Source organism: Capricornis sumatraensis, chromosome 22 (genome assembly GCF_032405125.1).
Source record: "Capricornis sumatraensis isolate serow.1 chromosome 22, serow.2, whole genome shotgun sequence".
Taxonomy (NCBI): Eukaryota; Metazoa; Chordata; class Mammalia; order Artiodactyla; family Bovidae; genus Capricornis; species Capricornis sumatraensis.
This window is the reverse complement of record NC_091090.1, coordinates 40,395,651-40,411,302: the sequence shown is the minus strand read 5'-3', so window position 1 is coordinate 40,411,302 and position 15,652 is coordinate 40,395,651. Positions and strand designations below refer to the sequence as shown.

The 15,652-nt window shown below is 38.9% G+C and overlaps 1 protein-coding gene across 1 annotated transcript in view; it reads left to right on the top strand.

Moving 5' to 3' along the window:
* The window catches only part of CDKAL1 (CDK5 regulatory subunit associated protein 1 like 1), a 609,083-nt gene that overhangs the window by 408,855 nt on the left and 184,576 nt on the right, over positions 1–15,652 (top strand). Inside the window, exon 11 of the mRNA XM_068960663.1 lies at positions 2,584–2,729. Coding sequence (XP_068816764.1) covers positions 2,584–2,729 — 146 coding nt within the window. The remainder of the gene's footprint in view (positions 1–2,583; positions 2,730–15,652) is intronic.

Here is a 15,652-nt window from a genome sequence, read left to right as displayed (position 1 = left end):
AGGGTCTTTTCCAATGAGTCGTCTCTTCGCATCAGATGGCCAAAGTATTGGAGGTTATATGTAACCAACAGTATTAAGTGAGAAGAGGGATAGAAGGAAAAACAATACAAAAAATATCTACTTTGTCTCTTTGGGTTATGTTAATATATGTTAAGTTGTGGTTCTTCTAATGAAAGAATTACAGACTTTCTTTATGCAAGGGGTGAGCTTATGTTTGTGTTGCTACTTTAATGAAGTTGCAAAGTCTGAAGTATGAAGCTGGAGATAATTACTGTTGGGAAATCTTACTTTGAGAGCCAAAGGGGAGAAAACCCACCAAATTTATCCTGCTTGTTTTCTATTAACATTTTAATTTGAAAATTGTCATACTATAATAGGGTGATGTTTCATCTAGTGAAATATCCTGTTTATAGTAGAAGGGCCACCCTGAGTGTTTCAAATAGAGACTGCACCCCTTCTGGCCCCCAGGTCATGTTCACTGGGAACCCCTTCCAAATTTATTTTTTGCAAATCAGTACAAGTTACCACTCCTTCACTTACTAGTTAAGGAAGCTACCTTGTTGGAAAGCAATTCTGCCTATTGATGCTTTAATTAACATGTATGAAAATGTGTTAGTATGAATTTTAAACATTCTCCAAAGAAGAAGAATGTTAGATAATTTATATCTTAAATACTAACACATAAGCACTTTACTGGGTTGTCTTATTCTTACCATAGCCCAGTGACCCTATGAGGTGGGTGGGAATTACCACTGTCTTCATTCTTCAGATAAGAAAACCAGTGCACAGAGATTGAGAGTAGAACTTCAATTCACAAATTGTGTTACTTGTGAAGGTGTTGTTTTTTTTGCCACAGTATGTATGTTGCAGGTTAGCTAAAACTGAGTCCTGCCCCTTTAGAAAACAGAGATTTTTGTGTAATTGTTTTTTTCACACTGTTCAAGAATGCTGATACTCAGGTGTAAAAAACCTGAAAGACGCAGAGTCATAGCAGGAGGCCAATGTATTTACTCAGAGTCGGTAGTGATGATAAATGTTCAGGCCTGCCTCCCACAGCCTTATACACAGTAGTCTTGAATAAGGAGGTGAAGAGCCTTCTGACTAAATACCCAGGCAAGAAATGTAAGTTTTGTGAAGGAGAACTTCAGGTAATGTGTTAGCCAGGTATTTTGCTGCCAAATAAATTCTTGAACTTCAGTCCCAATTTAGTAATCTATGTTTAACACAGTGTGTTTGTGTGTGTTAGTTGCTCAGTCCTATATCCCAATTAATCCCTGAAGGATTATAAAGGTCAATAAAGGATATCCATGAGTAATATCATTTGGTTATTTGAATTTCTTAATCAGAAGGATTTTTTTAAACCAACTAAGCTGCTCCTAAGAAAATAAGTAGCTTGAGTTTGTCATTCTTTTCTTCCACTTTGGTCAAAATACTAGTGGAAAGGAAATGAAGGGGCAGAGGGCATGGGTGATACATATACATGACTGACCCCTGAATAGCAAAGAGGCAGTCACCTCTATGGAATTAGGTGGCTCTTTGAGTCCACAAGATCCCTCAAAATGCTTTTCTAATGATAAAATCAGATAGCAGATGTGAGTACAGTATAGTACTTTGAAAACTAAAGTCAGTGGACCCATGCAGGTTACTAAAGAGCAGTTCCTTTCTTGACACTGTTATCTCTTTCGGACCCTTAGTGTCCACTCTCTCTCATCTCCCTCTTTTCCCCGCTTCCCCCTCCTCCTCCCCCACCGTTGACGGGCCATAAGTTTGGCACATTTTTCTTATTGCTCACTTAAATGGTTTCCTTACCTCAGTATTCCTTTTACCATTCTTTTTCCTGTCCACTTCATATCCTTGGAAGAATTTAGAACAATCTGTGTATTTCCTAATTATTTCACTCAAGCCTGCTCTCTTTAACTTTGCCAAACAGATTCTTCTTCCTGCTCTTCCCTTCTTTCTCCTCTTTGAAACTCTGCAGCTTATAGGTAGACAGCAGTAGGTGACCAGAGGTGAACTGCTTGGCTTCATTGATACTGTGCCTTTTGCATGTTCAAAAATAAGTGTTTGGTAACTAGCTGAAAAAGAAATAGGTGAGTCACAGATTTATTTTTCTGCTTTAGTATTAAAAAAAAAAGTATTGACTTGCTGTAAATTTGGGAACTTTATTCAAGTACTCAGGATTCTACAGCTTCAACTGTTTGCCTTAAATATTGCTGTTTCTGCTGCTAATGTAACAGGCCAGAATATTATAACATTGCCTTGAGGCAAGGGATGAGTGGTGCTTATTTTTGAAGAACTCAGAAATCTTTTTAGTCTCTAGGATTTACATGAGTTTATCTCTGTTTCGTCACCTAAGAGAGGCAATGACCATGAGAAAGCAGCTCTTCTGTTAAATCCTCGGGAAGTCATGTTAAACTCCCAGATGCATCCTAGAGTGCAGTCAGTGGACTTCACTGAGGAGCCTAGAGGATTGGTCTGTTTTTAGCTGTGTTTATTCACTTGCATTTGTGAGAGTTGATCTGAGGGAAACTCTTCTCTGATTTGTTAAAATGATTAATGTTTTCTCCTTCCATCTTTCTTAAGGAAATGGCAAAAATCCTTCATCACTCCCGAGTCTATGCTTTTCTGCACATACCAGTTCAGTCTGCTTCTGACGCTGTGCTCATGGAAATGAAAAGAGAATACTGCGTGGCTGACTTCAAAAGAGTGGTGGATTTTCTGAAAGACAAGTAAGTCTGTTAGCACTTAAGAAAATCACCGTTTCTTTTTTCTTTTAAAAGCATGTGGCAAAAATGCACTTATGGTAGCCACAATTAAAGGCACCAGAGAGAGGTGAGACTTTTGAAGCTTTCAAAGCCTTTAAGTTTTCCTTAGACACCCTTGATGTGGTTTCTTCTTTCCTCTCAGTTTTATCCACCTTCCATCTGGGCATCACACACCAGTAATTTGTGTAAGGTTGCCAGTCTTCCTAAGGTAATGTGCATTGTGACCATTTCTGTACCTGACCTAGTAGATGGATTTACATCTCCTTTCATGTGGCTTTTTGAAGTTGTCAACTGTTTCTGACATGGAGATAGGTCAAATCATGTCACTACAAAAGAGATAATTGTCTACGAAATAGCATTTTTGGAAGAGTATCTGGGAACGTCTTTGCTTTTACACACTTACCCCTGTAGTTTTCTTGAAGAATGGAGCTTTATAAGAAGGTTTTGAGATTCTGTGTTTTTAAAGTTCAAATTGCCATTGACCAAAATTAAGGCATATTTACACAATCTCAGGCATGAATGATAATTTTGCTTCCACAGAAAACACTTGCAGCCTATAATTATATTCTTAAAAATCCTACTTCTCATCATCACCAAGGGTTGAATGCCTTCTATGATTATACAAGGCAGGAAATAGTGCCGGCCAAGGTCATTCGGAACGTTCTCAAGTCAAGGGCACTGTTCTCCCCTTGGGGAATATGTCATTTATCTTGGCATATTTGTGGCATGGGTCTTTCTACTTTCCATAATTTTTTTTCCCATAATTTTTTCCTCTGTTGTTTTTCTTAATTAAAATACAACTCTTTATTTCCATCTTGTTTATAATTATGTACCTTTGTACCAAGTACTACGTGGATATGATTGCTTTATACAAATTGTAAGCAATTATTTTTTCCACCTTCAATTAGCCACTTATCCTGACTACATACAAGTCTTTTTCTTCTGTTTACTTTCTCCTTCCTTCCTCATCTTCGCTTTATGTGTCTAATTTTTTTTTTTTTCACCTCTAGGCGTTTCTTGATTATCCTAACCACCAGAAATAAAGACACTTGGTTTGCATTCAAGCAAATCCAACTAATTGTTCAAATATTCAAATCAGTGAATGGAAAGTATACTTATTCTAGGATTTCATAATTATAATCATTAAGTATATACAACTTTCAAAGTAGAAAACAGAATAATGATGGATCTCTAATACTTCCTGATCTTGAGAACGGAGGGCAAAGCTAAAGAATAAGGATTTTTATGTTAGATGTCTGTTGTTGGCCTGTGTCCCGCCTTTGCATCTGTTCTAGCTTATTCTGTGTAAAGCTGTCTCATGTACAGACAAGTTTGGGCACACCAGTAGGGTGAGTGTCTTGTTTTCAGAATTACAAATAAATTGTTGTGATATGTGCTGTGCTCAGTTGCTCGGTCATATCTGACTCTTTTGAGACCCCAAGGACTATAGCTCATCAGGCTCCTCTGTCCATGGAATTCTCTAGGCGAGAACACTAAAGTGGGTTGCCATTTCCTCTTTGAAGGTATCTTCTTGACCTAGGGATCAAACCAGAGTCTGCTGCTTTGGCAGGAGGATTCTTTACCACTGGGCCACCTAGGAAGCCTCAAATAAATTGTTACATCTGTGAAATTTCTTGCCTCTTGCTTACCAGAGCAGTAGCAGGTAATCCAGTAGCAATAGCAGATAAGCACACGGTTCATACGTTTGCACACGATTTTGCCGAGAGCAGATGTAGCCTATTGTGCAAAATAGACAAGAGCACTTTCCAAATAGTTTTATTAATGTGATTCAGTGAGGTAAAGGAATCAACAGCTTCCTTTGCCTCCATTTGGGTAAGTGCTAACTCAGTTTTTTTGGAAATTACTGTGGCTGCTTAACTGGACAACAAGTTCCTGACAAGTTCTAGCCTTTTATGCTACTCCAAAGATGGACCTTTTAAGTCTGTTGCCTCTTGAACACTTTCAGCAGCATCCATGAGCTAAATAAGGGTCAAAAGATGGATCACGCCAAGGAATTAGAAAATAGTGCTGAGCTCATTTTTCTTTCTTTGGATCCTGAATTACTCTGAGGCATCCACAGAGCTTTTCTAGAATTACCCAAACTGTCTGGAAGACTCCAGAACCTACCCGGGGATCTCCAGCATTTCCAGCACTAGAAATATCAGAGGTCCCTGTAAGAGGGAATTAGAGATTGCTGGAGAAGATAGCCCATCCCACCCATCCATCCACAGTTTCAGTTTCAGGTGCTGTGAATCACTGGAATTGGAAAATACAAGTCTAGCCAGTTAGGATCTAAAATTCTTTTTTAAATTAACTCTTGTACTATTTATAGTTTTAGACAGTTCATCAGAACCAAAAAATTGTATGTTTTGTCCAGTTTGTCTTCTTGCTTGGACTAGTACAGGTTCACTCTTGTGCAGACGCTAATCTAACTTTACTCTTTAGTAGAAAACTCTTCCTGTCCTCTCAGGGAAGTCCATCTATCCTGTGAATCATTTCCAGTGATGATGGACGTACAGGAATAAATGAAATATTTTAAGCTCTGACATTTGCTTATTTTTCCCTATAAAAATCTCACGTAACTTCAAGCCAAATAGATTCCTGCTTCATGGAAACAGCAAAGTTTCATGGATTTCTATAGACTCCCAGTCTGGGTAACTGATCCAGCACATAGTTGTTTCATCCAGTGTTTATTAAAATCTAATACAGTATTGTCATTCTTAGAAAGAAGGTCTGATATTACCATGTTGCTCCTGTGGTGTTGTTCAGCCTGTAAGTCATATCTGACTCTTTGCAATCCCATGGACTGGAGCACACTGGGTTCCCCTGCCCTCCACTATCTCCCAGAGTTTGTTCACACTCTTGTCCATTGAGTCAGTGATGCCATCCAACTGTCTCATCCTCTGTCACCCCCTTCTCCTCCCACCTTCAATCTTTCCCAGCATCAGGGTCTTTTCCAATGAATCAGCTCTTCACATCCAGTGGCCAAAGTATTGGAGCTTCAGCTTCAGCTTCAGCCCTTCCAGTGAATTTTCAGGCTTGATTTCCTTTAGGATTGATTGACTGGTTTGATTTCCTTGCAGTCCAAGAGACTCTCACGTCTTCTCTAGGACCACAGTTCTAAAGTGTCAGTTCTTCAGTGATCAGCCTTCTTTACGATCCAGCTCTCACCTCTGTACATGACTACTGGAAAAACCATAGCTTTCACTATATGGCCTTTTGTCAGCAAAGTGATGTCTTTGCTTTTTAATATGCTGTCCTGATTTGTCATAGCTTTCCTTCCAAGAAGGAAGCATCTTTTAATTTCATGGCTACAGCCACTGTTTGCAGTGATTTTGGAACCCAAGAAAATACTTCCCTTCTGTTTGCCATGAAGTGATGAGATCGGATGCTATGTTGCTCTATTTTGTGAGTGAGTGAAGTCGCTCAGTCATGTCCGACTGTCTGCGACCCCATGGACTATAGCCCACCCAGGCTCTTCCGTCCATGGGATTCTCCAGGCAAAAATACTGGAGTGGGTTGCCATTTCCTTCTCCAGGGGATCATCCTGACCCAGGGATCGAACCCAGGTCTCCTGCATTGCAGGCAGATGCTTTACCCTCTGAGCCACCAGGCAGCCCTACTTTGTGCCTCATACTGAATACTTGATGATGGTGCTCACTTTATATGGTAGGTCTGGTGGTTGCTTCTTGTTTTTTAGCTTCTGTGTAAGTGTGGCCCTTTTTATTCGCATCTTGTTTCCTCTGAAGCCTTTTCTGTAATGAACCTTTAACAAATAAAGAGTTACATTAATTCATTTTTTCGCCAGCAGTGTGAGGCTTCTCAAATAATCATGTTATGAATTAGGGACGAGGCATTTCCGAATCTGTTTCTTCAAAAAATCCAATCTTTAAAACAACCTACTGCATTTAAGAGTGAAATCCACACTATGGGGTTTTACCTGAAGCTGCACGCTTTTAAACTCCTCATTCAGCAGTATTTGTGGTGCCATGTTTCTCAGACAGCAGAGGTGAAATCTTTTTAATTAATTTTCTTTACAGTTGAAATTGCCATGTTTTAGCTAGGAGCAGTAGAAGTTTACATATGAGCCAACTTGAAGCTGATTCATTATTCTCTTCAGTTGGTTGAAAGTTGGCAGCTACTATCATAACAGCAGCTGGATTGAAGATAACCTCGAAGTGTCGGCACGTGTGGAGGCATATGGGACTTTATTAAATCATGCAACCTTTGCAAAGAAAAGTGTCTGAATTACTTAATGTACTAATTTAAAACAGCTGGTCACGAGCAGACACTCATATGACTGAAATTATTCTATTCAGATTTATTAATCTAGTTGGAAAATTAACCATAGTCCTTTGATGTTTTTATTTAAATGAATAAGATGATTTCTTGAAAGATGTGATGGGATTTATAGCAATATGGAAGGAAACTATATAGAACAAAGCATGAGATGCAATTCGGGTTTTCAAGAGATTTAATAATTTCAAGTGCTTTAATAATTTTTAGTAAATACCTCGTAAATTTACTTTCATTCCCTGTCACTTTACTAGTTGGTCTGTTGTCTTTTTAACATAATACTGGGATTTAAGAAAGTAGAATGTTTGAATCATTTACTTTTATTTTCTCGTGTAATTTTAAAGAGTTACCTCCCAATGAGAGAATTTTTCACCATGATATATGAGGAGATTGTAATTAGGGTTCCCAGGACCTTGGGGCCTTAGATATAAACTTTGAGTCCTTCCCCATTTGAGCTGTGTTGAATTTACAGTCACTCCCCAATGAAAACTATATATTGTCATACATGTTTAAAAAATGATAACATGCAGAGTTCTCCTCTCAATCATGTGTTCTAATGCTAAGTAAAACAACTGCTTAGTCCTCAGATTCACACATGAATGTGTGAACGGAATAAGCAAGAATGTCCTATTGATAGATGCATCTTAAGAAATGAAATAGTTTATGAATTAAAAGACTTAACTGTTTACACAAATTATTTTGTTAAAAGTCCAATGGCCTTGCGGTTTATGTTAAGTAGACCTTAAACATGGGAGACAAGGTTCATCTCCTAGGCAAGGGTGGGATGATTTGAGAGAATAGCATTGAAATGGGTATTACCATATGTAAAATAGATGACCAGTGCAAGTTCGATGCATGAAGCACGGCGCCCAAAGTCAGTACCCTGGGACAACCCAGAGAGATGGGGTAGGGAGGAAGGTGGGAGGGGAGTTCAGGACGGGGAAACCCATGTGTACCTATGGCTGATTCACGTCGATGTATGGCAGAAACCATCACAATATTGTAATTATCCTCCAATTAAAATAATTAATCTAAAAAAGATGTGATATGACACCCTCCCTGAGAGGATCTTCCCAACTCAAGGATCGAACCCAGGTCTCCACCCTTGCAGGTGGATTCTTTTACCGTCTGAGCCACCAGCAAAGTCCTATAGATACACAGTGGACTTAAAAAAAAAAAATTCATCTCCCTTAATCAGTAAATAAAATTTGAGTGAATTAATGACCAGTTTATTTTTACTTGCAAGTTGCATGGGTGTAAAGTAAGTCACACCATATGATAGCATCTTTGTGTTGCCTTGTAATTTTATGATATTTGCTGTCTCAGAATTCACCTTTATCATTTGTCCCTTTTGTCCTGTGACATCCATTCACACACCCCTAAGTTTACTATACTCAGATTTCCCAGAGAAATGCCAATAACCAATAACTAGTGAGCACTCAGGGGTAAAGAGGAATCTTCTAGTGGCAAAAGCAAAGTAGAGGTGAAGTGGCAGCTTTGCAGAGAAAGTTCTGACCTCTGATCTCTCCACTCTACACTCAGACAGCGAAGGGTCACAAGGGCACGAAGCCGGGGTCACCCGGGCAGGCTGATTTCTCTAAGTGAGTCATGGAATTACCATGTCCAGTCTGTCCTATGCCTCACTTTATCCATCTATCTGCAAAAAAGTAATGCTCTCTTTTTAGCATGCTGAGTTCTTTGTCTTCCTTTCATGTGCTCATACTGGAGCGCAATCTGATAAAAGGCAAATTAATATTAAACTTGTATTTCATTCCATCCCCTCCCACCTCCATCTTGTTTTATTCCTAGTGGCTTGGCAACTAGCAATATTTGTCACAATAGAAGAAAAGAAAGTTGCCCAAAAAAAAAAAAAGAAGAAGAATGATTCAAGAAGGATTCGGTAATTAAGTTTTATTCCAGATGCCTTCCCAGATGTGTTTCTGTTCACTGAATACCCACCTCCAAAATAACTTAGGCAAAACACTTCCCTCAAATATATTTTCTGTCTCTTTATCATCATCTTTAATATCTTTAACTCGATTGTTATTTTGAGGAGACCCTAGGGTCTTTTTCACACTTTTATCTTTTGTCAGATTTTTTTCAGAGGTAGTAAAGTTCTGCTCTTCTCCCTTCTCTCCTTTTAAATTTTTTAATTTTTTTTGAACTTGATATTATATTTATATTTGGAAGATTTTGACATCATATAGTAAATACCATTTTACTCTTGGATTACCCCAAACTTGATTCATTTGTTTGAAGGTAATTAAGTTTTCTATTGATTTAGCTATTTTCCTTCTAGCCCAGTTAAGAGAAAAGTCTCATCACCCCTAACCTCTTCCCACCTTCTATTGTAATATGATTGTAATATAATATTTCTTGTAGAAACTGAGATGTTACCTTCCTTCAACCCTTTGTATGTTTTCTCTACCTAAGTGTTTTCTTGTAAACATTAGAGGCTGTAAAGTCATATACTAATAGTAAGCATTTTTCCTTTCAGGTGCTTCTTTTATTTCGTAAGGCTCACACATTGTCATAATGGTGTTACAGAAACCTAGGCAAGTATGTAGGTTAGGTGTTTTCAATCTGCGCTATAGGATGAACGTCAAGGTTCACATGGTTAAAAAGACTTGTTGAAATCCCATAGTGACTTAATTCGTTATAGGACTAGATCTTCAATTTCTACTGGGTTTCAGTCTTCCATCTGATTCTAATAATGTTAATTAAATGGTTGAGTTTTTTGCTTATCTGTTTTGTGCCTAACACTATAATAACTAGAACAAAAACAACATGTATATTTATGTATGTAAAAGTCATGGTTCAGCTTGTCTGTGAGTGACAGAAAAAAAATAATGGCATAAAGAAAGTAGTTTATTTTTCAGTCATGTACATGAAGTCCAGAGCTAGGAAGTAGGTCTTTATAAGGCTCTGGGATATCAGGGATGCAGGCAGGATAAAGCTTCCATCTCGTGGTCTAAGACTGAGCTCCAGCCATCAGATGTGCATTCTAGTCTGCAGGAATGTGAGAGGCAAAGAAGAGTATGTGTTCCTTCCCTTTAAATGCTTTCTGAAAGTCACACGTGCTACTCTGTTTATATCCAGTTGGTCAGAACCTAGTCCTGTGTCTGCACTTGCCAGAAAGAAAGGCTAAGAAAGGTCACCTTTATTTTGAGTGGCTTTGTCCCCATTTGTAAATGAAGAGCTCTGTTGGAAATAAGAGTAGGTGAGATAGTGGGGAGCAACTAGTAGTCTCTGTCTCAGTCTGTCCCATTTGATCACTCTTCTTGCCTCATACAGAGCTCAGCCTTTATCTGAGAGAGAGAACCCGCGCCCATCTAGTTACCCCGTCCTACTGTACCGTGACTTAGGGTTGATGCTCTTTCCTTGTTAGAAAGTCCAGTTGTGGCTTTCTGTGGACTGACGCTATAAACTAAAGAGTGGTATAAAGTCTTTGTTTAAAATGGTTTAAAAATAAGATGAGTATTATAACTTTTTTTAAAATTTAAATTTATTTTTTAATTGGAGGCTAATTACTTTACAATATTGTATTGGTTCTGCCACACGTCAACATGACTCTGACACGGGCATATACATGTTCCCCATCCTGAACCCCCCTCCCACCTCCCTCTCCATACCATCCCTCCGGGTCATCCCAGTGCACCAGTCCCAAGGATCCTGTATCAAACCTGGACTGGAGATTTATTTCTTATATGATATTATACATGTTTCCATGACATTCCCCCAAATCATCCCACCCTCTCCCTCTCCCAGAGTCCACAAGACTGTTCTATACATCTGTGTCTCTTTTGCTATCTCGCATACAGGGTTATTGTTACCATCTTTCTAAATTCCATATATATGCATTAGTATACTGTATTGGTGTTTTTCTTTCTGGCTTACTTCACTCTGTATAATACGCTCCAGTTTCATCCACCTCATTAGAACTGCTTGGTAGAAATCATGAATATTTTCTGCCCTAGTACTGAAGGACATTCTTCAGTTGTCCCGTCTGATAAGCCCTGATTTCCTTCTGTGAGGGCAGCTCCCCAGTTGACAGGCCTTCATGGCCATGTCTGAGAAAGGCAGTAAGCAATGTGATCTTCTGCCTGGGTTCAAACACTCCCATGCCTGCTTCCTTCTGGTGCTGATTAGAGATGTGGAAATTGCTTTAAAAACTGTCCAGTCTATACATGGCATCCTGGTGTATCTTTAGCAATTCCATCCCCTCAAAAATTTAGTATGCTTCCAGTCTGTTTCTTGTCAGTTCCATGAACAACTGTAGTCAAAAGTCATGTCTTGACATAGTTTTGAACCTGAAGGCTGTCTTATTTATTGACCTCTGGCCTCTTTATCTCCCTCCTCTGAACTTACTGATGACTCCTTTCAGACCATCTAAAATGCTCTTAATCCCATCACTGCTGGTATACTGGTACTAGTGTATGACAGGGCACCAGTTCCATATTCCATGGTATTGTAGCCAGAGTCTTCCTTGGCTTTTGCAAACCTGCAAACCTCAAAATCACAGGATTCTCAGTCCAATTAGACAGTAATTCACAAAGATTTTCTTAGAAAAGCTCTGTTTTCTTCCATCTCAGCTTGCAGCTGGCTAGCCCAAGTCTGTTCCTGTGGCTAAGTACAGCAAGGAGAAGCCAAATAGTGTTTAACATTCTGAATCATTTGTAACAATTCTACTGCTGCAGACTTAGTTAACATTTGGTCTGTCTCCCAAGGTTCAGCGGGTGACAGTTTGACCAAGTATTTTGCTGACATTAATTAGCTTTCCAGCCTGCAGTATGGGCTCTTTCTACCTGCTGCCCAACTAAACTTCTGCCATACTTTTTGATTCTGTTGAATGTAGCACTCCAGTTTAGATAAAGTTCAGTTCAGTTCAGTCACTCAGTTGTATGCGACTCTTTGAGACCCCATGGACTGCAGCGTGCCAGGCCTCCCTGTCCATCACCAACTCCGGGAGTTTACTCAAACTCATCTCCATTGAGTCGGTGATGCCATCCAACCATCTCATCTTCTGTCATCCCCTTCTCCTCCTGCCTTCAATCCCTCCCAGCATCAGGGTCTTTTCAAATGAGTAAGCTCTTCGCATCGGGTGGCCAAAGTTTTGGAGTTTCAGCTTCAATATCAGCCCTTCCAATGAATATTCAGGACTGATCTCCTTTAGGATGGACTGGTTGGATCTCCTTGCAGTCCAAGGGACTCTCAAGAGTCTTCTCCAATACCACAGTTCAAAAGCATCAATTCTTCAGTGTTCAGCTTTCTTTATAGTCCAACTCTCACATCCATACCTAACTGCTAGAAAAACGATAGCCTTGACTAGATGGACCTTTGTTGGCAAAGTAATGTCTCTGCTTTTGAATATGCTATCTAGGTTGGTCATATCTTTTCTTCCAAGCAGCAAGCATCTTTTAATATCATGGCTGCAGTCACCATCTGCAGTGATTTTGGAGCCCAGAAAAATAAAGTCAGCCACTGTTTCCACTGTTTCCCCATCTATATGATGAAGTGATGGGACCGGATGCCATGATCTTAGTTTTCTGAATGTTGAGCTTTAAGCCAACTTTTTCACTCTCCTCTTTCACTTTCATCAAGAGGCTCTTTAGTTCTTCGCTTTCTGCCATGAGGGTGGTGTCATCTGCATATCTGAGGTTATTGATATTTCTCCCAGCAATCTTGATTCCAGCTTGTGCTTCCTCCAGCCCAGGGTTTCTTATGATATACTCTTCATATAAGTTAAATAAGCAGGGTGACAATATATTTGGAACCAGTCTGTTGTTCCATGTCCAGTTCTAACTGTTGCTTCCTGACCTGCATACAGATTTCTCAAGAGGCAGGTCAGGTGGTCTGGTATTCCCATCTCTTTCAGAATTTTCCACAGTTTATTGTGATCCACACAGTCAAAGGCTTTGGCAACTTTAGATAAGGTTATGAATGGCCAAAAACATAAAATAGTATCTCAAAGAAGATGGATGTATATATTGCCCTCTCACATTTAAAGAAAAAATTGAGGAGGTAGTGATCTTGAGCTGATGGAATGGTCCCTCGTAGCAAAGATTCAGGATTTGATCTTGTTGCTCAGCTATCCTCAGGATGAGTTCCTGTGTCAAGGTCTGTGATGACTGCTTAAAATCCATCCATCAAGTCTGCATTCCAGCTAACAAAAAGTAGAAAGAATTTAAGAAAGGGCTTCACGGGTGGCTCAATGTTAAAGAATTCGCCTTCCAATGCAGGAGATACAGGTTCAGTCCCTGGGTGAGGAAGATCCCCTGGAGAAGGAAATGGCAACCCACTCCAGTATTCTTTCCTGAAAAATCCCATGGACAGACCAGCCTGGTGGGCTACAGTCCATGGTTTTGCAAAGAGTTGGGCACGACTTAGCAACTGAGCATGCACATACTCCTCCTTACCTTAAAAGTTACCTTCTTGGAAGTTGTATATGACACTTTCACTTATGTATCATTGATTAGAACATGGCCATCCCTAGCTGCAAGGGAAAATCGGAAATAATACTTCCTTCCAGGCATCCACGTGTCTAGCTAATGATCTGTTTCTGTAGAAGATGGTGGGAGTGAATATGGAGGGGTCACCAACAATCTCTGCTACTACGTACACTTTTTTTAAAGTTCTCATTTTAAAGTTTGATAACTGCCTCTAAAATGAATTGTATTTGTAATCGTAATTCTAAGCATCTGGGTATCTTTTCTCAATATCATACTTCCTTTTGCACATAAGCCAATAAATTATCTTTATTTTTTATTGCTGCTGGTGGGGATGGTGATTTGATTTTTTAAAATGAACACATACTGAAACCACCTCCCAAAATAAATAATATTTTGGCAAATTATCAGTTGTCTATTTTGAGTGATTGTCAGAAAATGCCATTTAAAACTTGAAGACTTGAAGAAATTCAACATCTATATATATATTTTTTTGCTCTCATGTTAAATAGAAATTAGTGTTAACTTCAATTTTTCTTATCTTGATGTTCTTTTTGTGTGTACTATTAATTGCCTCAGCCTCATGATGGGTCCCTTCTTGTGGTTCTGTAACTTCTAGGGCATATCTTTCTACCCACTGCTTGTATCTGTCACACTAGATCAGAAAGTAGATGCTGGTATCTCAATGGTAAAGAATCCACTTGCCAGTACAGGGGACACGAGTTCCATCCCTGGTCCGGGAAGACTCCACATGCTGCGGAGCGGTAAGCCCATGGGCCCCAGCCGCTGAAGCCTGCACACCAGAGCCTGTGCTCTGCAGCAGGAGAAGCCACCTCAAAAAGAAGCCTCCACACCACAGCAAAAAGTAGCCCCCGCTTCACCACAACAAGAGGAAGCATGGCACCCAGCAGAGAAGACCTAGTGCAGCCAAATGTAAATGAATTGATTAGTTATAAGAAAGTAGATGCAAAGTCTTAAGTATATCTCTTCTGCTACCATCTCCAGTTCAAGATGACAGTACACTGGAGGTGGCAATCTGTCACAATATTGTAACAAATCAAATAAAGACTTTAAAAATGAGTGTGTTGGTCGCTCAGTCATGTCTGACTCTTTGCAACCCTATGGACTGTAGCCTGCCAGTCTCCTCTGTCCATGGAATTCTCCAGGGAAGAATACTGGAGTGGGTTGCCATTCCCTTCTCCAGGGGGTCTTCCCAACCTAGAGATTGATCCCTGGTCTCCCGCATAGCAGGCAGGTTCTTTACCATCTAAGCCACCAGGGAAACCCAGTATCCTTTAAAGTAAGCAGATTTCTCTTCCCTGAATTATTATTTGGAGTAAAATTGTTTTTAGTCTAAACATGTAAATAAGACCAAGCATTAAATATGTTTAGAAAATACTGTTTTAATTCAACCGTCCAATAATGGCTCTTCCTCGTATATTTTCCCCTAATTTATTGTGATTCAGTGTTTTAATTATATCATTTGAAAAAATTACTCTTCTTTTCAGTTTTTCCTTGAAAAAAGTTGCTTCATTGTCTAGTTCTGACTCTTTCAACAGTTATAATTGGGTTTCATTCTTTTTTCTTCCTTTTAAATAATTTGTGCTTTCAAGAATCATGATATAATTAAATTTTGCAGAGTGTTTTTCTGCTTATAAGAAAGTCAGAATTCATCTTAACTTTTATAGCAGTGTAATTCCCTGAATTTTTCTTCTAGTGATAAAAGAGACTAAATTTAATGGGAAATACTTTACAACATTAAAAATCCTGGTACATAGGAAACTTTAAGAAAACTATTAAATTTTAAAACATTTTTGACTAATATTTTCATGCATAAAAGATGTGTTTTCCCTTTCTGTAAGCGAAAATAAATCTCTTTTTTTCCCCACATAAATAAACTACAGAAATATACAAATAGAAAAACATTTGCATAAAAATATTTACACTGTGTCATGACCTTTTGTATATGTATTACTGAATAATTATATTAATAGCTAATACTTATTGAGTACTTAAAAATGTCTCAGTCACTCTTCAGATTGGTTTATATATATGAACTGATTTAATTCTTAAAACAACCTTTTGAAGCAGGTATCTTTGACCGTCACATTTTAGAGATGAAGAAAACTGCAGCACAGGAGAGCT